This window comes from Mizuhopecten yessoensis, unplaced genomic scaffold, assembly GCF_002113885.1.
Source record: "Mizuhopecten yessoensis strain PY_sf001 unplaced genomic scaffold, ASM211388v2 scaffold7653, whole genome shotgun sequence".
Taxonomy (NCBI): Eukaryota; Metazoa; Mollusca; class Bivalvia; order Pectinida; family Pectinidae; genus Mizuhopecten; species Mizuhopecten yessoensis.
The window spans coordinates 109,858-133,965 of NW_018407155.1; the positions used below are offsets into that span (position 1 = coordinate 109,858).

At 37.5% G+C, this 24,108-nt stretch overlaps 4 protein-coding genes across 7 annotated transcripts in view; 3 read left to right on the forward strand and 1 right to left on the reverse strand.

The window, feature by feature from the left end:
• The window catches only part of LOC110454068 (cholinesterase 2-like), a 202,296-nt gene that overhangs the window by 97,374 nt on the left and 80,814 nt on the right, over positions 1-24,108 (reverse strand). The window lies entirely within an intron of this gene.
• LOC110454072 lies at positions 5,107-15,066 on the forward strand. 2 transcript variants are annotated; one of them, XM_021503414.1, is made up of 3 exons: positions 11,670-11,802; positions 13,846-14,354; positions 14,595-15,066. In XM_021503414.1, the coding sequence occupies exons 1-3, from the start codon at positions 11,693-11,695 to the stop codon at positions 15,011-15,013; spliced, it is 1,038 nt and encodes a 345-aa protein (XP_021359089.1). In that variant the 5' UTR covers positions 11,670-11,692; the 3' UTR covers positions 15,014-15,066. The 2 variants fall into 2 exon arrangements, 1 of the variants encoding a protein (XP_021359089.1); XR_002463335.1 differs by lacking the exons at positions 11,670-11,802; positions 13,846-14,354 and adding an exon at positions 5,107-5,537 and having other exon boundaries at positions 14,595-14,670.
• Positions 7,548-9,192, forward strand: LOC110454071. Its single transcript, XM_021503413.1, has 3 exons — positions 7,548-7,707; positions 7,910-8,427; positions 8,705-9,192. Exons 1-3 carry the CDS (start codon positions 7,595-7,597, stop codon positions 9,121-9,123), a joined length of 1,050 nt encoding a protein of 349 aa, XP_021359088.1. The 5' UTR covers positions 7,548-7,594; the 3' UTR covers positions 9,124-9,192.
• Positions 16,849-22,030, forward strand: LOC110454070. 2 transcript variants are annotated; one of them, XM_021503411.1, is made up of 3 exons: positions 16,849-16,968; positions 18,831-19,381; positions 21,503-22,030. In XM_021503411.1, the coding sequence occupies exons 1-3, from the start codon at positions 16,874-16,876 to the stop codon at positions 21,925-21,927; spliced, it is 1,071 nt and encodes a 356-aa protein (XP_021359086.1). In that variant the 5' UTR covers positions 16,849-16,873; the 3' UTR covers positions 21,928-22,030. The 2 variants fall into 2 exon arrangements, with proteins under 2 accessions (XP_021359086.1, XP_021359085.1); XM_021503410.1 differs by having other exon boundaries at positions 16,849-16,986; positions 21,503-22,029.

Here is a 24,108-nt window from a genome sequence, read left to right on the forward strand (position 1 = left end):
CACTGAACATGCTTGAAATATAATTAAATTTTATTTAAATGTTAAAGTAGGTTTTAAGTGTGAAAGACAATCGTCTAATATCAATATCGAACAGTTCTAAGTGGCCAGTTATGAGTCTCATCCTTTACAAAATATGAAAAAAGGAAACATTTCAGACGCTGAAAAAATGAATAGACATGAAAATAGGACCAGGTGTTTCGGAAGGGTAGGCGTCTTCTGCTTCATCAACTTTACTCGCTATGTAAATCCCGGTAACATTGTGGCAGAGTAACGTTCTCAAAAAGGGAACGAGAATAGTGAAAATCCTGCTTCATCGACGTCACCGGTCATGTAAATCCTAGTAAAATCGCGTTCTCAAAATAAGAACCGGAATAGTGAAAAACCTACTTCATCGACCTGCTTAACGTTCAGCATTTAGGGACATGGCAACAACTGGTTCACCCGTTGTCAGTACGAGGTGACCGGGCGGGATGCTGTGCTGGGTGCACTGAAGTCGGCATCAGATCCCCGCTATCACAAGGAGGCAAATACGCCAACATACCTTGAATCCGGCACACATGCACGCTTATACAAGACACATGGAGGTTGACCTTATCTGTTGATAGGACGTTAAACACAATAAAGCTAAACCAAACTTTATCGACGACACCCACCAATTAGATCCCAGTAAGAGCGTGGTAAATCACGTTCTCAAAATAAGAACTGGATAAATTTGAAAAAAAATCATTACATGACACAGTAACGAGCAATATTAAAACCAAAATAATACAACTTTAAATAAAGCTAAAATACTTCACAAAGGGTTCATGTTATCGACCAGACATCTAACTCCTGGTGCACTTATCTAATAAGGTATCCGTCAGCAGTTACAATCGACCACGGAAACCTAGATGAAGCTAACAAGGCTTGATAGAAATGAACAATGCACAGACGTTTTAATCCCAAAGCTTTGGAATATTTGCTTTTTCTAAAGAGAAGTTTAGCTGGTCAATCAACATAGTGAGTGTAACAACACAATTTAGAGATTTCACTTAACAGTATAGTAGTCTACAAAAACATCAACCAAACGATAATCATTATCTTGTCTCAGTGTCTACAATGTAGTTGATTGATGTGAAAATCAGTTGATCTGGAATAAACAAAATATCAAAGTTAATAATAACGCTTGTATCGTTTACTGTTTGTATAATAAACCGCAGCAATAACACCGTGTATGTTCCGACGAGGTCCTGTATTATTAGCGGAAACCATGGATTTCTCCAGCCCCTTTCTTTAGTTTTATTTATTCGCCTTTTGATTTTTAAACTTAGACATAGACCTACCTTGGTATGCTTGTGAAAATTAGTAATAGATACAGTACTACATCATACAGATGGTGCTAGGGGTCAAAAGTTTGAAATCCAAATTGGTCTGAATTACTGTTGAAACACAAACGGAGGAGCGTAAAATTTGGTTTGGTTTGTGTTAGTATTGTTTAACGTTCTATCAACAGCTAGGGTCATTTAAGGACGGCCTCCTCTGTGTGCAATATGCATGCGTGTAGTGTATGCGTGTGTGTTTTGGGAGGCTGCGATATGTTTGTGTTTGTCTCCATGTGATAGTGCGGAACTGATGCCAACTTCATAGTGCTACCTAACTGAAACATACTGCCGAAAGCACCTTAATTTATAAATAACATAACTTATAGGTGAACTGGTTAATTTCAAATTAGATAATGGATGATTTATATATCATGAACCATGTCACTGCTCAAAAAAAGACAACTACGACCATCTATTCGGATATGTGATTATGAATAACAAAACAGTCGGCATGAGATCGGCGCTATAGCAAGAAGTATTCTCTGAATAGGTAAAAACATCAGCACCCCCTCCCACCTTCCCCCAGCACACATGCCTGAATACATACGGGGACTGTCAATTAAATGCTGACCCACATTAAACCAAACGGTACTAAAAAAGACAAATTAATGCATCAGCGAGTTAACAGAATAAAAGCCCATCAACGTATTGTATTGAACGTCTCACAAAAGGATACCAAAGAAATCCTATATTCTTAAGGGACACAATAAAATGCAATTTCATACAGGAAATAGAAAACCTGCTGTGTCTGCAAGGGATTAGTTCATTGGTGATGCCACATGAATAGCATAAGGTTTTATTGACTGTACTCCGTTATATTTATGTAGACGTTATGTCATACATAATTGCAGAACAGAGGCAAAGGTTATTGCTAAATAAAATAGGAAAATTATCCCCCTGAAGATCTATGTAATTTAATGATGCTTTCACGAAAATTGACCTGCTTTGTATTAATGCTAGCAATGCCTTAATGTTTACCGACATAGCATGTCTCTGAAGATTACGTCTACGTTCATAAAAAGTTATTTGTTAGCAATGAATGTCTTTACTGTTTAGAACACGCCCTTCATTTTTACAACATTTGGATCAAATAAAAATTTGCAAAACAGTTAGATATTTGTCCTATGTTTTAAATGTTGCTTAATCAAACCTTGCCAGCTGTTTGACTCGACATCAACCTTTGCCGCGAGTTCACAAGAAAACAATGCACAGCTAAATCCGTATTAAACGACCACCCAAGGAAGGTATCAAAAGTGGTCTCGTAAAATAGATGGTCGCAAAAACTGTATGAATACGTAAATGGATCTAAATTAATTAAACCGCCAACCTTTTCGATTAAATGAAAAATTAATATATTCAAGACAACGTTTAATTATCATGAGCCGCTATTATGTTCTCCGGTCCTGTGTATTCGTTTGTTCAGGACTTTGTGTCGGTCACTGCAACAGCTACATGTCTGACGCAGGTGTTCATGTGTTATTGGGATACTCAAAGTGTCACATCAATATTATATTGAAGCAAGGACACTGTAGCAGAACATTCCTCCCGATCACATTGTTCTGACGCAAAATGTACCAGATGTGCATAAGGCCAGACACCCCGAAATACATGAAGAATAGAACATCATTCAGACGAAAAATTGTCAATAATGGTTTCAACAATGACTCTTGAGCAGAGGATTCAGAATATCATTCCCGATTCTGAATTGGGTTTTTGTTTCGCTTCTTACATAAACTAGTTTTGCTACATGTAAAAACAATGGCATTCAGATATCCTAGTAACGGTCATTAAAAATTACCAGCAGCGGGGATTGGTTTAATATGATACTAAAGTAATGAAAATGAATATGCTGTATTCTCCTAAATGTATCAAACGGTAATGGCACATAACTTTTTTACTGCTTAAATCTGAGGCGTCTATTGAGCGATAGTTGAAAATTCTCATCACATATACATTATCATCCGCTATTGTGAAACAGAGAGCTTCTGTGAGTTGTTTTTTTCATTTTTGCAAAATTATGTGCGAAGTCGTCGAAAGGGAGATGGTTGGAAATCACGTATGCATTTTCTCCATCTATTGTGAAACAAGCCATTTTTGCGAGCTTTTATTGTTGTCGAAAAAATGCGCTGAGTCGTCTTAAGAGAGATGGTTTGAAATTAACATTATATAAACATTTTCATTCATCTATTGTGAAGCAAACACGTTTTGCAAAGTAATGCGGCACATACCTGGAAACTTTTGTGAAGACGTGCAAAAAGTCTGTAATGGTCAAATAATTGCACAATTTGCAAGTTTAACACCGAGGAAATAGTGATAACGACATAAAAATAATTGGCCTAAATCTTATATTACTAAAGAGATGAAAACAAAGAAGGGAAGAAGTGATAGAACGTTATGTACGAATACAGTGAAAACGAGATCGATATCAGAAATGGGGATCACAAGTTTAAAAGGGTGATTTCATGCGTAAAAAAATGAAACCAGGCGTTAAAACACGACTTTCACAAGTAAAGGCCAAAAGACAAATGTAGTATAAGGTTGAAGTAAGATGTGATAGGTGCCTTTGTTTAAAAAAAGAATTATAGACTTGAGGAATATCCGACAGAATGGCAGAGGAGTCGTGGTGGCCAAGTTGAAAAGGTGTCTGACCATCTATGGTCACTAGCCCTCCTCCACTGGATCAAGGATTTTAAGCCTTCATGGGGTAGTTGCCAGGTACTGACAACAGGTCGGTGTTTTTCCCCGAGCACTCTGGCTTTCCTCCACCACCAAATCCTGAAATGACCACAGTTGTTCATAGGACGTAACACATAACATAAACCAAAACAGATTGACAGAAGTACACTTCAGGTTAGATCAGCATCGTATGCAATGAGTTGGTAAATCAGTTATAGTAAATGCTAGTGAAGACTTGTAGTCGACCATGATCAAGATCTCTTTAGAAGCGACTATCTTACAATTTTATAATAATAGCTCATGAAGATGATTTCTCCCACCACCACTATAGGTTTCGTACTCCCGACACAATAGATAAGCCTGCTGCTAGGAGTTGATAAACAGTTTAGTTACACCCTTTACATTTTTTTCAATCCTCCAATTAAGACGTCATAGTTCATAACAATCGTTCTCCTTCGTCATGGTATTTCAGTGAGATAGCACTTTAAAGTCGGCATCAGATCCGCGCAATTACAAGGAGGTAAGTATACCAACATACCCTGTCATAAGCATACAAACACACATGGTGGTACGTCATTAAATTACCTTAGGTGTTAATAGGACGTTAAACAATAAAAACCAAATTCCCGATAGGATAAAAGGAATAATGCTTTCCCAAGAGAAACATATGGTTGGCTAGATATGAGTTCTGAATATCAAGGAAGAAAAAGATCCACAAACTCGTGAGGGTTCATTATCATATTAATCTAACTCCCGTTAGTTAAGGTAAATTTCGTGTCTTTATTGAATTTGAAAATGAACTGTTACTTGAGCTACAAAAACTGTGAACGGGTGTGGAACCTCCATTTAATGACCGATCCTCTGCGTAATCCCTGTGTTGCACTTTTTATAATATTCGTGTAAACAAACTTTAAACAGAGCCACGAACGTGGTCGTATATAGGACACATGATAAGATAAAAATAATCATATATAATAAACATGGTCATATCATTTGCAGTCACCCCTTCGGTAACCAGATCACCGCGCTTATCGAGAAAATAAACAAACAAGACGACAGGTTGCAAACTGTGAAGACGTTACTGGCAAAAAAAAATGTCGCACTGGCACAGAAAGACAGAAGAATTGATTATCTTGAGCAGGAACTAGCAGATATACAATCGAGAACGGCACCATCCCATACAACTAGATATGCAGACGGCATATTAGAAGAAAATCATCCTGACAAGTTAGCAACTATACAAACTGAACATGACCAGCATATCTTCAACTAGGACAGACATAGCTTAGCTTCACAAAGCTTGATACAAATTGACAAACCTTCACAGAAACAAAGCATAAGCATCGCTGACCATCGCAGAGAGAGTGGAAACACATTTCTGCCTTTGGGTAAAAGCAGGGTTGGATGTGATTTTTGAGAGAAGGCATAAGAACCTGAAATCATTCAAAAATGCAAGATCTACTGACAAAGGACAATCTCTGACCGTGAACCAACACCATAGTACGTATACAAAGGTCATATTTGTTCTTGAACATGTAGGAAGTATACATTCTTCTAACCAAACGTCTTTATTGTTAAGTGAACTAGCACCACATACACGTTCAATAATTACTGTTAATGGAGGAATACAAGAGTGTCACATTAACTTAGTAGTATGTAATCTCCAGGGTTTTTTTTCAGATTTTTCTTAAACTCAATAAAAGCGTTAAAAAGCTTAGATAAAAGATTTAACACACTTTGTTTCTGCTTTCAGAACGGGTTGATACTACGCCTCCTGAAGGTTTTGCCTTCAGCCTGTCTCTGAGTGCAATCACCAATGTGGTTTTACAGACCATAATCAAGTATGATGACGTCATGCTTGACGCAGGAAATGGCTACAATCATGGCAACGGTATCTACGAAGTACCCGCCAGTGGCGTATACGTATTTACGTGGACTATAAGGAGCGGTGACAACCATGGAGGTAACATGACAAGACAGTTATTTGTTAATGGAGTGGCAATATCTGCTACTAATGCAGACAGCGATGCTCATAACTGGGAAGCTGCCACAGGTTTCATTGTGACGTCAGTAAGCACGGGCGATCACGTGTACATTCGTGTTAAGAAAATTGTTTCTTCGTTTATGTCAATGCTATGACAAGCTTCCAGAATTAGTTGCCAATTATTCACCAGTTAATGTCAAAAAGTGTTGAAGTTTCTGATTATCAAAATTATAAGGTAGTCGCTTATGTCTGTTATCGTAGTAGTTATTGATGACCATTTGCCCTGCAAGGGAATAATTAGTTGAAAATGTCCTCCTGTAATAATCGTCGCGATCTTGCAGAGAAAGACTGAGTAATGTGAAGTAGCAGTTATGAAATCGAGAGCGTGGCACCATCCCATACAATGTCGCAAACAAACACATTTAAAGGCAGAAATATAGGTAAAAAACAATCAACATGAATCGAAAGCTAATCAGTCTGGCATAGACTAGCGTATTTAGGACCGAACTAAAGAAGCGTCAATAATCACAACGGGACCAAAAATGAAAAACCCGTAAACAAAAGTTTGTCATGGACGGAGTTGCCACACGGAGAGATTTAAAAGACTTTGGAGATACAAACAAAAATCTGCTGTCGCCTCTATTACCGTTGGAATCTTTGTCCATTTTTTCTCGTGATATTGATGACACCTCCCTTTATATGATATTGGCTGTTGCGAGGATACTTAACCCTCCAAAAACAAACAAATCCCACATGTTCAGAGCCCAACAAAATTTAACAAAAAGATGTATTCAGCAGAGTTCTAAATATATTGGCTTCCGAAGACAATATTGGTGCATTTTATAATTTAAAGAAATATTTACATTTTTCGCAAATTTGTGGCGACCATATTACCACTTAACAACTGACAACCTATACAGAATGTCAAAATTAATAATATCCAACAATTATATACAACGTTGATATAGCGGTTCCTAAAATTTGCAAAATTACTCCTAGCTTGAAAACTCATGAAAAGGAAAAGGAATGTTATATGTATAGTACATAAAAAGACATTCACATCAGCATTGTTGATTAGGTATTAAGACGCTTGTTTCAATATATATAAATGTATAGGATGGTGTATACCTGGGGTCAACGCAAATGAGCCTAAAATATAGCCGTAATAACTAATTATAATAAGGTAGATTTTAATATCCTAATAGGGTCAGTTTGTTTCGTTTGAAAAGAGATAAAAGACAACTTATATCTTAACAGGTGAAAGAAGATAAGACAATGCTGATGTTTTTTTTGTAATAATATATATGGTCGTCTGGTGTATGTTCACAGCTAACAAATCTGTTGTGGTGTTATTTCGTGTATGAGGTAGGCTTTCCTGACCAATTTAAGTCCGAAAAGAAAAACAAAGATAGGCGTTACTATACATAACCAGAATCGTGACGTCATAACATTCTATTTTGTAATCTGCTCGTGTATAAAAGGTTAAAAAATCACCTTGTGAAGTCGTGTATAGAACACAAGATAAGATATAATGTCGTTCTACAGATGTTAGAAGTAATCAGTTTATGTGACAATGTTGTGGTGGTCAGTTCACGCGCTTGTGGTCCTGTATACCGTTGTATGGCCAGGGACGGTTAATGGAACATACCTAGGCCCGTTGTTGGAAACAGATATGGACGGCGATAGGTGATGTATAGCGTATATAACAAAGTCTATAAATTGTTTCTCATAGATGCCTTTTTTTAACGTTTCAGTGTTTTAAATGTCCGTCAACGATATACACATTTACCAAAATATAATAATCTATAGCAAAATAACAAAAGTTGGTTTTGCAGATTTCTTTGACCAGACTTTGCTTCTGTTAATGACACATATATGTTCTTTGCAGAGGTCCTTTCGTTGACCAGATCACCGCGCTTATCGAGAAGATCGACAAACAAGAGGACAGGTTGCAAACTGTGGAGATTCAACTGGCAAAACATTCGGTCGCACTGGCAGAGAAAGACAGAAGAATTGGACATCTTGAGCAGGAACTAGCTGAATGGAAATCGAAAGCAGCATCAACCGATACATCTGGGTATCAAAAAACAATAAAAGACATAATAACACAAGACAAAATTGAAGATCGCTCGGAATTTAATCAAAAGGGAAAAGACCAGCGTTTTTCAGAACAGAACCGAAGAAGAATCACTAATCACAACGGGACCAAACATGAAAAACCGGCAAGCGACCAAAGGACCCGCATGTCCGACAATCACAACGACTTCAGCAATGTAAACAGTCAGGTGGCATTTGAAACAGCAGGGTTGGGTGTGAATTTTGAGAGAAAGCTTAGAAACCCAGGAACAATTGAACATGACAGAATTACTGAAATCGCACGTACCAAGTCGGTGAAGCAACAAGAAAGTAAGTATAAAAAAGATACAATCGTCTTTGAAAAAGTAGGAAAATATCATTTTCGAACCAAACTTCCTTTCTTTTCAATGAATTCAAATATATGAGATAATACGATAGTGCCACGTGTTTTTTTATAATATTTTCTCATAAGATCTTTAAATTTTCCTAAACTACAGTGTATCATACAAATATGCCAGTTCCAGACCCAAATGACTTCATCTATGTAGATCTTTCTAAACACTAAAGGCGTTGAAAACTGAAAAAAAAAAGTTTTTTCTGCTTTTAGAACGAGTAGATAACACGTCTCCGGGAGAGTATGCCTTCAGCCTCTTTCTGAGTGTGAACACCCATGTGTCTCAGCACGAAGTAGTCAAGTATGATCATGTCGTGCTTGACACAGCTAATGGCTACAACCATGGTAACGGTATATATGAAGTTCCTGTCAGTGGTGTGTACGTATTTACCTGGTCAACCACATGCGATGACGACCCTACTACAAGTATCTCTACGGGGTTGATGGTAAACGGAGTATTAAGATCGGCTACAATTGCTGACAGTAGTCCTAGCGAATGGGAATCTGCTACAGGTATCATTGTGACGTCGGTGAGCGTGGGAGATCACGTGTATGTTCGCTCCGCGTCTCCAGCAACGATGTTAAGTTATGAAGGTGGAAGGTCAACGTTTTCTGGATGGCGTTTATTTTGAAATATACGATAACAGGTGCTATGATATGATTGTATTTAAAATCTGTCAATAAAGTATAAACATTTAAAACATGATTCTTTATACATCAATTTCGAACCAGTATGGTAAGTTGCTGGCATTGTAGATCTCTATAATACGCACAGCGTGTTCCGGGAGATAATAGGTCTGTTGTTTCCACGTTATCGTGAAAGGTGAAAAAATTGAGCACACTGATGAATCTAGGAATTTTCTTTTGTTTTGTTAAATATCAAGAAACCGAGATTGAGTTTCTCTCTCCGTTTTAGTACTTGTGCTCTACTTTTATCTTTCTTTCTCTACTATTTTTCAAAAGCAGTCAAATTTCATTTCTGGTTAAGATAAAGATTGAATCTTGCTTTTGCAGTTCATGCTGATTTGTTTCAAGACTGACTCAATTCATCATTCCATGAAATCGACCAAAGCAAGATATAAACCATGAATTTCAATCAACATGGGGGTTTTTCTCAATAATTTGAACTTGTAAAAGTCTATTTTGATAGTATGTCCCAGGTTCTGGATATTGTGCAAGTCTACTTATTGACGTAGTGTAAACAAAATATAGTCCGTCATTGAAGTACCATCATACAACATGATTGTGTACGCTGATAGTTCAATACAGCAAAATGATGAAGAAACAAAACATTTTTTTTAAATGTTATACTTAATTTTTGTTTTAGAACTCATAAGTTTGAATATTAAACCTTTCTGACGAGTCATCGCGGAAGAATAATATCTGGACGCGGTGCGCAGACTCAGTTGCGAGTCTACAACAGCCACCCTTTCACTAGCTCACAATGGAGTGAAATAATGTGATATGGCAGTTGGCTGTTCGACTGCATTTCATATATGACAGGACCACATGGATGTAGATGCTTGTATAGGCATTACGCCTGTTGCCCAATTCCTTTTGAAACTTGTATGAGATGCAGTATTCAATAAAATATTTGTGAAATGAAAAAACATGGATGTGTGATCCACGTTGTTTTCAATTTAAACTAGGGGTTGACAGTTACACAAAAGGAAAAATGGGTAGCTGAAGGGAGAATTTCTTGGGCAGTACATTACTTGTCAATACCGCTGGCAACAGCTGATAATATTTCGCTAATTGATAGTTTTTTGTATAGATACAATAGAAATGTAAAAACCCATGTGCATATGGTATCGTCTTTGTTTAAAGATGTCAACAGTTAGCTCCCTAAGCAAAATCTGAAGATATGTATTCATATGCACAAACAATGTTAATCTGGTCGATTACATCGGCAAGTGAAACAGGTAACATGTGGTAGTTGCATTGAGTTCCAACTTGAGTAAAATTGAAATATTGCGTATTGTAATCGCTAAGATTGTGTATGGAGTTTGCTGTTGTGGCCTTCGGTTTTCCAATCACTCAAATGCGCTAAACCAAGGAAGCAAATACACCAATATACCCTATATGCGGCACACATGCACGATTTTGTCCTTAAATGACCCTAGCTTTTAATAGGACGTTAAACAAAACAAAACCAAATAACTCAAATATGTAATAATATGTTTCTCTGTGGTAGAAACAAGCAGATAAGAAATAGCTGTTGATATGCTTTAAACCCGATAAAAACAAACCAAGCTACGTAAGATGCCGTAATTAATAATATAAAGCTTCTATATAGCGTCCCGTATAGTTTGCCAAAATATGCTAAGGCGCTTAGAAAAAAAATAGAAAAATAGTATTCCTACAAATGTATAATGATTTATATATAAACTATATAAAAAAAACTACAAATCAGCCTGATTCATTATGAATAGGAAACAAATTATGTATCTCCACTTGACACGCAAATTCGAGAGGCGTTCCATATTTTGTTCATCTTTTCAAGGGACCACAGTGGCCGAGTGGTTAAGGCGTCTGACATTCTGCTACTACTAGCTCTCCACCACTGGGTCGCAGGTTCGAGAGCCACGTGGGGCAGTCGCCAGGTACTGGCCGTAGATTCGTGGTTTTTGTCCGGGAACTCCGGCTTTCCTCCAACACCAAAACCAGTCTATATTGATATCTTTATCTATATATAGGGAGCGTGTAAATGACGTCTGCAAAACTAAGCCTATAATGCAGCCATAATAAGGTGGGTTGTATATCTTTTAACTTGAATTTGTCAAGTTTGTTTCGTTTGAAAAAAGATTAAAAGAATGGAAAATAATGTTTTAACAAGCGGAAGAAATTTAGACAAAATGAAATACCAATGTTTCTATTTGTAATAATATATATTTGGTCGTCTGGTGTATGTTCCCAACTTTGAAACATGTTATGGTATTCTTCCGTGTATGAAGTTGGCTGTCCTGACCAATTTTATCCGATATTGTGAATAGAAAAGAAATAGACATGCGCTACTATACATAACCAAAATCGTGATTCCAGATCGTGCAAATGGTGGCGATGACGTCATAACATTCTACTTTGTAATCTGTTCTGTGTCTAAAAGGTTAGAGAATGACCTTGTGAAGTCGTGTATAGTACACAAGATCAGACAAATTTTCGTTGTACTGATCTAAGTAGTAGTCAGTTTATGTGACAATAATGCGGTGGTCAGTTCACGCACTTGTGGTCCTGTTTACCGTTATATGGCCAGGGATGGTTAATGGAACATACCTAGGCCCGTTTTTGGGAAAAGGTGTGGACGGCGACAGGTGATGTATAGTGTATAAAAAAAATTGATGTGTCATTTTTTATTGAAGCCTATTATTAATGTATTGTTTAAAGTGTCACACGATATTTTGTTTGGAATTTACGTCCTCGCACACCTTATCTTATTTGAAAACGGTGTCCACCGATTATGGTGACACTCAAGGCAAACTTTAAAGTGATATATCCATGAAATGTCAAAACATGGACATGACACATGGCGCTAAAGCCCTGTAGGTCCGATATTAAAAAAGAAAATGCCTTATCTAACCAATTGCATGTTTTATGAGGCAACTAATAATTGGAGCCCCCTATAAAATTACGGAATTTCACCAATTACAACATGTTGGATGATATCGGTATGTTTGTTTATACCTTAATAATAAAAAATGTAATAATAATAAAGGCTTTATTTATTCTCGATAACATATTGAGCATGAAACCCATCTTACATAGATATAATGAATGATAAAATGTACAGTTTCTACTGCTACTGCTTTATTTCTCTAATTTCTTACTTTGCAAACCTCAGCTGTGGAGTAAGTGTTGATCGTTCGCTCAAGCGAATAAGGTTATGGGCTTTTGTATTTAGACAGAGACAAACAAAAGCAGTTAAAATAGGTACTTACTGCCCTGTGCTTAATGTTCTATGATGCTATTATGCGACAAGATGGAATATCAGTAAATGATGATTGCATGTACAAAAACATAACAAATGTACATTGTATCACCAATAACTATTGACCAGATATCTTTGGTCAGAATCAACTACAGTCGAACCTCGTTATCTCGAACTCTTTTAACTCGAGGTATTTCCCCGGTCCCAGTCAAATCTGTTCTTTATCTTAATAAATAGAACTCTGATAATTCAAACCCTGAAAACTCGAAAAACTCGGATACCTCGAAGTAAAATATTGGTTCAATAGCGTTAATCCAACGTAGTATTCGAATTTTATTTTGTCACTTGTTAAATCTTTGATACAAATAAAACGCAAAATTATGAACATCTTTTGTGAGAAGACTTGCATGAAATCGGTAAAAAAGAATTTACGATAAAGCTTAGGACTGTAAAGTTTACGGTCTGTCAAAACCATGTTATTCATAATAAAAACAGACTGCATCAATGTTGATCAACAGTAATCTGTACTTACTGCGAGTCCGTATAATGATTTGTACACCTTAACAGACGACAGTGCAAACCAGAAAATTGGTCACAAAGCGTGGTCATGCATAAAAGAGTTCCACAGTTAAAATCACAACCTAGGACAGCTTTACGGGTTCATGTTTTAACAGGAGCCAGTATGGCTTTGAAAGTCGATCGAGAGATTTAAGCACAAAACGATAATTGATGTTGATTACATCGAGTTGAGGAGGTGTCAGGTGTCATACTTGGCTTTAATGAATCAATGTGTCACATGAACGATATAATTTGTTTGTGTGTTTTCATTTACAGAATCAACTATGCGTACTCTACAGTGATTTGTTTTAGATTTGTGCACTTTCATTTCCGCATTGTAAACTACGAGATCAGAGACAGCGGGATAGTTCGGTTTGAAATGTAACACTTCAGAAGTAAAACTTGACGGACTTACAAATTCAAATGCAGACCTGGAAAGACTTTGCCAAGATCAATACTAGCCGAAACCAACATTTAATCACTAGGCCAGTCTATATTTAATAACGAATTCACAAAATAGTCCAACCGTTTTTATCGCGTTTAAAAACGAAAGTACGTTTTTCTAAAAGAAATTACTCTTTTTTTGTAAGCGTGTTTATTGTAATATTACATAGCTGTATTTGTTATATTGATTACATATATCATTTATCGATTGATTAAAAACATTAACTATAAATAAAACCAACAACTGCTAGTGCTATGTTCCAACAGCAAATTTCATACCAAATCTATGAACCCGCATAACTCGAATACTCGGATAACTCGACATTTGTCCACGACCCCCGTCGACATCGAGATAACGACGTTCGACTGTACAAATATCCTCAGCTACATAAAGGGTAATTCGATTACATATGGATGTTCTTTACAGAAGCCCTCTCGTTGACCAGGTCGTTGTTCTTATCGAGAAGATCAACAAACAAGAGGATAGATTGCAAACTGTGGAGACTCAACTCGCAAAACATACGATCGCACTGGTAGAGAAAGACAGAAGAATAGATCATCTCGAACGAGAATTGGAATATTCGAAATCGAGAGCAGAACCAATTCATACTTCACAAACAACTAGAAATGCAGACGGCATATTAGAAGAAAACCATCCTGACAGGTCAGCAACTATACAAACTGGACATGACCGGCATATCTTCAACCAATACAGACATAGCATAGCTACACACAACTTGACACAAATTGACAAACCTTCACAGAAACAAAGCATCAGCATCGCCGACCATCGCCGAGAGAATGGAAACATATTTCTGCCTTTGGGTAAAGCAGGGTTGGATGTGATTTTTGAGAGAAGGCATACGAACCTGAAATCATTCGAAAATGCAAGATCTACTGAAAAAAGACAATCTCTGACCGTGAACCAACACAATAGTACGTATACAAAGGTCATATTTGTTCTTGAAATATACATTCTCCCAACCGAACGTCTTTACTTACAAGTGAACTAGCACAACATACACATTCAATAATTACTGTTAATGGAATAATACAAGAGTGTCACATGTACTAAGTATAGTGTTTTCTCCGTATATTTTTCAGATTTTTCTTAAGCTGCATAGAGTGTTTAAATTGTTCGATAACAAATTAAGTACACGTTGTTTCTGCTTTCAGAACGGGTGGATAATACGTCTCCTATAGGTTATGCCTTCAGCCTGTCTCTGAGTGCAAACACCAATGTGGTTTTACAGAGTATAATCAAGTATGATGACGTCATGCTTGACGAAGGAAATGGCTACAACCATGGCAACGGTATCTACGAAATACCCACAAGTGGCGTGTACGTATTTACGTGGACTATAATGAGCGGTACCAACAATGGAGGTAGCATGTCTACACATTTAATGGTTAATGGAGTGGTGAGATCTGCTACTGATGCAGACAGCGATGCTCATAACTGGGAAGCTGCCACAGGTCTCATCGTGACGTCAGTGAGCAAGGGTGACCACGTGTACATTCTTGCATACAGTACAGGGCAGGTGATCAGTGACACAAACAATAGGTCCACGTTCTCCGGATGGCGTTTATTTTAAAAACAAATAGTTTGTTATAGCATGATTATAATAAGCAACCAACCAGTAAATGACATGTGTGTTAAGAAAATGATTATTTTGTTATATCAAATCTTGTAACGTGCTTGCAGGACTAGTTGCCGATTATTCACCACTAAATGTGTTGAGTCGTTAGTACTTGTACACTGAGAATACAATGTGTTCAGTTACAATTAGTGCAGCGTAAATCTTAGTGTTCAGAGGAGACTAGGTCTGCCGTTGCCCAGTATGTGTGAATGTAAGAGACAACTGTTTAGGACTGCCTTTTTATTTCTTCGCTTAAATTACATTGAAACGAATATTGATCTGCTACTCCATTGCAACACTTGGGATTATCAGCTAATGTTATAACGAGGGAGACAACATCCAAAAGAAGGATGTAGGTAGGAAAGAAAGGAAGGAATATATATCGATCACATGTGTAGCATTCGGGACAGCAGATCATGTTCGGTTGCTTCGATGTCCCCTTAGCAGACAACAGAAGAAAAAGTCCCCGATTCTACAAGTGGGTCCACATTAGTCTGCTCTACCTTCACAACACATAGATAATGCAAGCACAGCCATAATTAAGCACTAGAAACACCGGATGCAATACACTCATATTCGTGATATTCATAATGTAATACAATCTGTTCTTGAAAATAGGTCTTTCATTTCAAGCGGAAATTACAGTTCTCCTCTAACTATGAATTTGCCATTGTTAAAGTAACCACCAGGTTATTCTATATATTAGAATTAATATTTGTCAACGGAAAATCTCCTTAACAATTGTTTTGGGGCCTATAGTAAGCTTGATAACATTAAAACAAACTGTAAACAGCTTTCTGCCTAAGTGCACTTGAAAATAAGCCCATGATACAATACTGAAAAAAAGAAACTAAGTGTCTGCGTATGTTAATTCTGAGGTTGTCGCCTGATGTTTGTTAACGCAGTGGCTCTTGATGAGCATTTGCCCTAAAGGACAAATCGCTCGCTCAGTCATAGCTTGACAAAGGGACCAGTCGGTCTGGAAACGTTGCGACACATTCAATGCGTCCATTGTGTTTGTGAAGAAAGTAAAACTTTGATGTCAAATAAGAACATATTTCACAATCATGGCTGTTGTGACCATATAACCACTTACGATACTTTTATCAAATGCGAGCAAACAAATCTGACTTGCTTTACAGGATGCCAACAAAAACAATTTCCAACAACATTAAACAACGTTTATATGGCGGTCCATATAGTTTGCAAAATTACTCTAAGGCGCTAACGTCACATGAATAATAGTATTCCTACAAGGAAGTTTATATGTATAGTACATAAAAAGACATTGTTGATTAGGTGTTAAGACGCTTGTTTCCATATGCATATACATATATATATGTATAGGATGGTGTATACCCGGGGTCTTCCCAAAAGAGTCTAAAATAAAGCCGTAATAAGGTAGATTTTTATATCCTAATAAGGTCAGTTTGTTTCGTTTGAAAAGAGATTAAACAAAGCCAACTAATATCTTAACAGGTGAAAGAAGACAATAGGAAATGCTGATGTTTTTTTTTTTAATAATTTATATGGTCGTTTGGTGTATGTTAACAACTAACAAATCTGTTGTCGTGTTCTTCCGTGCACGAGGCGGGCTTTCCTGACCAATTTTAGTCCGATTTTGTGAATGGAAAAATAAAGATAGGCGTTACTATACATAACTAAAATCGTGATTCCTAATCATGTGAATGGTGACAAGTACGTCATAACATTCTACTTTGTAATCTGTTCGTGTCTAAAAGGTTAAAACATCACCTTGTGTAGTCGTTTATATATTCGTTGTACTGGTTTAAGTAGTAGTCAGTTTTCGTGACAATGTTGCGGTGGTCAGTTCACGCGCTTGTGGTCCTGTATACCGTTATATGGCCAATGACGGTATATGGAACAGACCTGGACTCGTTGCTAAAAACGTATGTGTACGGCGACAGGTAATGTATACCCTTCAAAATATTAATAATAATAAGATTGGTTTTGAACGCATAATTTCCTCACATCTTATTTAGTTCAATATTTGACGTGAAATAAGTTCGATACGAAAGGCTATTCCAAAACGCACAGAACTTCATAGGAAAGATCTTTTAAAATTGTTTTCAAATAGAAACGATAATGAAACCAAACCACTGAACAAATGGATGTAGGTGATGTACAACTCTGTTGAACTCAGTAAGAGCTGGAAGAGCAATTCTAGAACGAAAACAGCAAGGCGTTCACTTATAACATCAAAAAATGATGTAGTTTTCGAAATCGGTAAATTTTATGTATAAGCCAAGAGAGTCAACTGACCATTAAAAGGTCCAGGGCGTTTTGGGGCATTGTCATCCTCGTTAGGGATTTCCATGGAGTTGGTATATTCGTAATGAAGAATGCGTTGATAAAGTTTCAAATTTCGCATGCACCAACCATATTGATATTTGGTACGCCTTATTTAAGGGCGTGCCTACATGAGTGTTTTGTATATGTGTGCGTATCTGCAATTGTGCTAGAGACAGGATAGTAATTTGGAGTAGTTTCCCCCTTGTGATAGCATTGATCTGATGCCGACTTTATAGTGCTTTCTTACTTGTAAATACCATGCCGAAGGCACCCAGCACAGCATTCCGCCCGGTCACATTATACCGACAACGGGTGAATCAGTGGTTGCCTTCCCCTAATTCCTGAACGTTGAGCAGGGAATAACAACTTCCATGTTAAGGACTTAAGTATTTCCCGGCCTGGGGACAGAGCTCATTGCTTTGTTAACTGGGCGGGCGAACGAAAATAAAATAACCAAAAAGTGAGGTATTGCCAAGAAATAAAAAAAAAAAGTAGAGAGAAATATGAATATCCCGAAATCTGCAATTGGTGCAGCAGATTTATTTTCGTCGCTTTTGTGTCCCCCCAAGTAGTGGGCACAAAAGCTAATTACCAATTCTGCAGAGTGTTCAAACATGTAGACGCCTCCCGATCCCCGACCTGCAGGAGTGACAACTAAGTATACATATGATATTATATCCTATTTAAATCGAAGTTATATTGCAAACATGAGTTGCACCTTTCGGAGCACCTTGTGTTCTTCCGCTTGATCTTTCAATGGTTCTTCATCTAAGTCCTTCCATTGTTGATACTTTTACTATTCTTTAATTGATTTTGAGCTAGAAGTATGGTTTTGTTGAGAGTTTCGTATTTCCTGTTGATTTTTGTGTACTCATACTTCACTGGTCATTTGCAAGATAAAAGTGATATGGTACAATCTGTAGGGAAGTCAAACATACTGGTTGTAATATGTAACCTTTCTCGAGTTTCAACCTTCTGTTTATTCAGAGAAAGGAACTGCTCATTGTCTCATATCGAGGTTTTCATTTCTGCAACTGTCGCGAAACACTGTATTTTGGCTATTTCTGCATCGCAACGATATAGTTGGACATAACGCATCTGCAGTGAAAACTGCATCATGAAACATAGCCCCATTTCACCGATATCATTTTTATGAAAGAAGCTAGGAAATAAATTCAAGTGGAATTTTTTAATTTGTATGAGGCTACAAATGACCTATAATGCGAGAACAGATGATGATTTTTGTTTAACCCTGATGGTTTGGAGAAAAAGTAGGCCTGCGGTATCCTAATCGTTGTAGAAATCATAACGAATCTGCTGCCCTCATTGCAAAACTTTGAATCTTCATCTTTTCTTTTCTCTCTTCCCTACTCTTTCTTATCGGCGATTCCTTAAGTATGAATTTTTTTTTTGCATGGACGCTCAATACCAAACATGTATTTTTTTTCATTTTTAATAGACACCCCCTTGATAGCCCCATATGGACCCTTATTCAGAAGATTGACAGACAAGAAAACAGGCTGCTAACTTTAGAGACAGTGGTGATGAGACATATGACGGAGCTAGAAGAAAAAGACAGAAAAATAGACCGTCTTGTACAAGAACTAACAGAAATCAAAACCAGAATGGGGCCTGTCGAAACATCTTTGGACAATACTTTACCAACAGAGGTAGAGTTTAACGAAAAATATAAACACAAACATGTCATCAATGAGACTGAACAAGATCAGGATACGCATGCAAAGATCGGACCAGACTACACTGGACATGACCAGCATGTCCTTGCCCCGGCCACAGAAGACAAAACTCTGCCTTACCTAACCAGACCGGACCACACCAGAATACAACAGCAGACAAGAAAGCAATACAGATCCTCACCGACCCAAGGAAGCCGCGATATCGACAATCCGCTGGGCTTTGGATACGTTGGTTTGAAAGTGAAACCGAATACAGCAGTGTATGATAGACCAACTCCCATGCAACATGCCAAAGCTGCATTACAGCGTAACGGTTCGTATGTTAAAATCATATTGTGACATTTACAAATAGAAGTTCATTCTTGCGTTTCGTTTAGTACATTTCACTATAATACCGTTATTCTATTAATGTTATGTATTTTGCTAAAGTCTGTATTCTTAATGATAACGTCGGAATTATGACAATTAAGGATATTTATTTCGATGAATATATCAAAGAAGGACATGAAGTTTCAAATTCATCTCGACTTCACCATTGTTAATAACTATTTTTCAATGTTCATATAACGACATATATGCCCTCATCAATAGTATTTCATTATGTGTTGCAATTTTATGCAACCTAAATTAGGTGATCAATACCTCCATATCTGTAATGCATTTGTGCTTGTGTGTTTGTGTGCTGGGTAATTCTGATAGCCCGGATTTAATGGTGTCTTCAGAGTGCTACCTCACTGAAATTCCTCGCCGTCACATTATACTGAGAGCAGACGAACCAGTTCTTGCTATTTTCCTAATGCCGAACGATAAGCAGAGATTTAAAGGATTTTGATATGTCCTGACCTTGAGACAGAACCCATTACCTTCTTCACTTGGGCTATTTGTTTGCAAAAGGTATAACCTCCTATCAACAGATAAGGTCACTTAAGGAATTGCCTTCAAGTGTGTCGTGTATGTTTGCATGTGTATATCCCTACTTGTGATAGCGCGGATCTGATGCCGACTTTATATTGTCTTGTCAATGTAATACCATGCCGAAGGCACCTTGCAAAGCATTCCACACAGCACTTTTGACACTAACACCAACGTTGAACTATTACTAAGCGTGGCGTTAAGAAACAAAAATGAAAAAGATAGAGAGAAAATTTAAACTAAATCCAAATGTTGTACGGGGGCAGCAGTTCTAGTTTGGTATCGTCGATGCTTCTTAGCAGAAGACACAGAAGAAAGCCCATGACTTTGCAGGGAGCCTAGCACTAACATAACTTTTACGACATATAGTTGGATACAGCAAATATTTTCTTTCTTGTAACATGAGGTTCTTGAAATAACACGAATAACTTGGTAGTTTGTAGAAAGAATGAGTCAGCTGTATTCCGTATTTTTAGCCCACCATCATCAGATAGAAGGCTATTCAAATCACCCTGCGTCCGTGGTCTGTTGTCCGTCATTAAGTAATTCTTGTTATCGCAAGTTCTTGGATAGAACTGGAGGGATCTTTCCTAAATTTCATATATAGGTTCCCTATGGTCCCAAGTTATGCATATTAATTTTTTTGGGACTTATCACAGAACAAATCTGGCCGACAGGCAGCCATCTTGAATTTAAGAGACGATGTTTCTTGGCACTATTTCTCAGAACTAACTGAAGGTATCTTTCTCAAATTTAACAAGAAGACCCGTAATGGTCCCTAGTAATGCATTGCTAATTACGGGGATGGTTGAAAAACCAAAATTGCCGACAGGCAGCCATCTTTTATTTGAGAGCTAACGTTTGTTAGCAAATTTTCTTAAAAAGTTCTCAAGAGATCTTTCTCAACTTTCACATGAAGGTTCCCAATGTTCCCTAGTAATGCATATCCGTTTTTTGGGACTGACTAAAAAAAGAATAGATGGCGGGCAGGCAGCCATCTTGAATTTTAGAGTTAAAGTTTGTTAGTGTTATTTCTAAGAAAGTACTGAAGAGATCTTACTTACATTTCACATGAGGTTTCCCCATGGTCCCTAGTTATGCATATTAATTTCGACAGGCAGCCATCTTTAATTCAATAATTAAAGTATGTAGCCACTTTTCCCCAGAAAACGCTGGATAAATCTTTCTAAACTTTCACATGAAAGTTTCCCTATGGTCCCTAGTTATGCATATTATTGTTTGGGACTGATTACAAAACCACGATGCTGACAGGCAGCCATCTTGTAACAGTTAAAACCGACCGACATAGACCTAATGAAGATGGTACAATTGTGGGAGTCAAGATCCCTCATATACGGCAACATACATGGAACGATACAGACCTCGACATTTCTTCTGTCTCATTCTCCGATCTATATATTTGGTAACGTCGAAGGCATCCTGTTCAGTACCCTACTTAGGTCATATCAAAATGACAAGGATTAGGTTTCGTTTCAGGCTTTACACTTTTTTATATATTCAGGTCGAGCGGGGTTAAGCAGTGTACCAACAGGAGGTATTGCCTTCAGCCTTTCTTTAGATAAAGACACTCAGGCCATTAGGGATCACACTATCGAGTTTGATAACTCCGACATTGACATTGGAAGTGGCTACGAACATGCGGATGGTAGATACCGAGTTCCTGCTAGTGGAGTATACGTATTTACTTGGTCCATTGTAAGTGCTGAAAACTCTGGAGGTAATATGATAACAGAATTACGTATTGATGGGCAGGTTAAGGGATCTACAAATGCGGACAGCGATTTGCGGAACTGGGAATCTGCAACAGGTCTCGTAGTAACAAGAGTAGAAAAAGACAACCATGTTTACATTCGTTCAAAGAGTACAGGAATTATAAAAAGTAATGAGCTCGCAAGGTCTACATTTTCTGGATGGCGGTTATTTTAGATATCAAAACAGATGTAATGACATAGAAAGGTACTGTACCATGATGTCTATAGCTAGTGTGAATAAAAGTCTTTCTGTACAATATTTATATAGCAGTCCGTTTCCCTGATTTGATACACGAACATTAACGTTATAAAAATGTAATGCCGGTAGACCTACCAGATGCTGCATGGTTTGTGTGTTAACAATGAATTGATATCAACCAATCAATCAATCGTTTTTATTAGCTCACCTGGTTCGAAGGACCATAGTGAGCTTATGCCGTGGCGCAGCGTCCGTCGTCCGTCGCCCGTCGTCAATTTTATCTTTAAAACCTACCTCCTCCCCAACGCCAAAGAGGATTTCAACTAAATTTAGTCTGAAGCATCCATAGGGAAGGGCAGTCGTTTCTTAAATAAATGAGGTCGGTTCGGCCCCTGAAGCCAGGGGGGTGGGCCCTGAAGGGGAACTTAGCTAAATTTGCTTTAAAACGCATCTCCTGCTAAACGCCAGAGAGGATTTCAACTAAATTTAGTCCGAGGCATCAGTAGGGAAGGGCAATCATTTCTTAAATAAATGAGGTTGGTTCGACCCCTGAGGCCAGGGGGTGGGGCCCTGAAGGGGAACTTAGCTAAATTTGCTTTAAAACGCTAATTTCCCCTAATTGCCCGAGTGGATTGTACAAAATTTGGTCAAAAACATTATTGAGGAAGAACAAACATTTCTTAATTGAATGAGGTTGATTTGACCCCTGCGGTCCTAAAAAATGGTACAGCTAGATTATCATATTATATGGTGTAGTTTTCATAAATTGTTGAGAATTAGTTTCTAGGTTTATAAAAGCTTATAGTTAAATGAAAATATAAGTATTGCCTGTAATATGACATATTACTTATTTCAAAATCTGTTAACATAGCAACTCAATGGAAGCCCCTGATTAGTTGAAAGTCAGATATTGTGGTCCCAGTTGGGTAAGAACATAGATCTTGTCTGGTTTTGAGGAAATTTCATATAAAGATGTACTAATGTATTGAGTTGTAATGACGTATATATAAAACCAGGTGTGCGATACAGGTCCAAAGGACCTCTTGTTATTATTTAGATCTTACTATAATGAAAACGAGAAAAAAAATGTTTTATTCTCAGACGTAGATATATAAATGTATGCATATTCACATCAGCAAAGCTGCATTGTCAAAGATAATGATACAGTAAATAAAAGGTTCGTATATGATGAGTGATGACACACATTTAACAACCACAATCACTCTTAACAGGGCCTACATCGTTATCGTCGAAACTTGATATTGCAAATATTTACCCGTTTAGGGCCACGTCTTTCCCGAACAAAGGTTATTTTACACTTTTTTTACACAATGTCTGATTCACTATTCCAAAATGTCTTTCATACCAAAACTTTTCAAAAGTAGTTGGAGTTTATAGCCTTTAACTAGCATAACATCATCGTTTGGACACTAGCGCCCCATCCTCAAAATAAGCAACAGCCACACTGTATATGTCAGCCCCAACATGTTCGGGAAAAACAGTCCTGCTTTTTCTTACAGCATGATCTTTAAGGGGTCTTTAGTGCCTGCTTTAGGGACAAGCAAAGTCCTGCATTTTGCCTCTGCGTGTGTATAGTAGAAGGTGGCTAATGTGGATCCAATACAGAATTAGGGATATTCTACTCTGCTCTCTACAAAGAGGACATTGGAAAGCCCAGATTTCAGCCGCTGCCTACATTGCAACATTTTTTTCTATTTTTCCTTAATAGCTACTGGTGTCGTCCTATGCAAACGTCTTTGTACATATATTGCCTTGGCTGTTGCGAGGACGCTAACCCCGTTTAAAGATTATTTCAATGTTAATTTGACACTGAACTCATTTGAATAAAACCATACAATGTACGTATCCTCCTCCAAAGTATCTTGATTGCGACATGATACATATATCTACCTAGATAGCAATAAAATAATGGCACATGAGTTCCAATACCAATAGATATATTTATAATCGAAAACTATCTAAAAGTTGTTGGTCTGTTCCAAAAAGCATAGCCACTTTAAATGTTAATTTTTGTGTTTGTCTTGAATAAGTTCATCTGTTTTATATCAACCCATGTAGGTTGGGGGAACGAATAGGTATGCTGCATCTCACTACATGTTTGTAAGACGCGACTAAGATGATGGGGGGGGGGGGGGG

Coding starts and splice junctions, on each gene's coding strand:
- LOC110454070 (XM_021503410.1), top strand. CDS start 16,874: ATGTTGCGGTGGTCAGTTCACGCGCTTGTGGTCCTGTATACCGTTATA. Junction 16,987..18,830: donor ACGTATGTGTACGGCGACAG/GTAATGTATACC, acceptor CATTTTTAATAG/ACACCCCCTTGATAGCCCCA. Junction 19,382..21,502: donor AGCTGCATTACAGCGTAACG/GTTCGTATGTTA, acceptor TTATATATTCAG/GTCGAGCGGGGTTAAGCAGT.
- LOC110454071 (XM_021503413.1), top strand. CDS start 7,595: ATGTTGTGGTGGTCAGTTCACGCGCTTGTGGTCCTGTATACCGTTGTA. Junction 7,708..7,909: donor ACAGATATGGACGGCGATAG/GTGATGTATAGC, acceptor TGTTCTTTGCAG/AGGTCCTTTCGTTGACCAGA. Junction 8,428..8,704: donor GTCGGTGAAGCAACAAGAAA/GTAAGTATAAAA, acceptor TTCTGCTTTTAG/AACGAGTAGATAACACGTCT.
- LOC110454072 (XM_021503414.1), top strand. CDS start 11,693: ATGCGGTGGTCAGTTCACGCACTTGTGGTCCTGTTTACCGTTATATGG. Junction 11,803..13,845: donor AAAGGTGTGGACGGCGACAG/GTGATGTATAGT, acceptor TGTTCTTTACAG/AAGCCCTCTCGTTGACCAGG. Junction 14,355..14,594: donor GACCGTGAACCAACACAATA/GTACGTATACAA, acceptor TTCTGCTTTCAG/AACGGGTGGATAATACGTCT.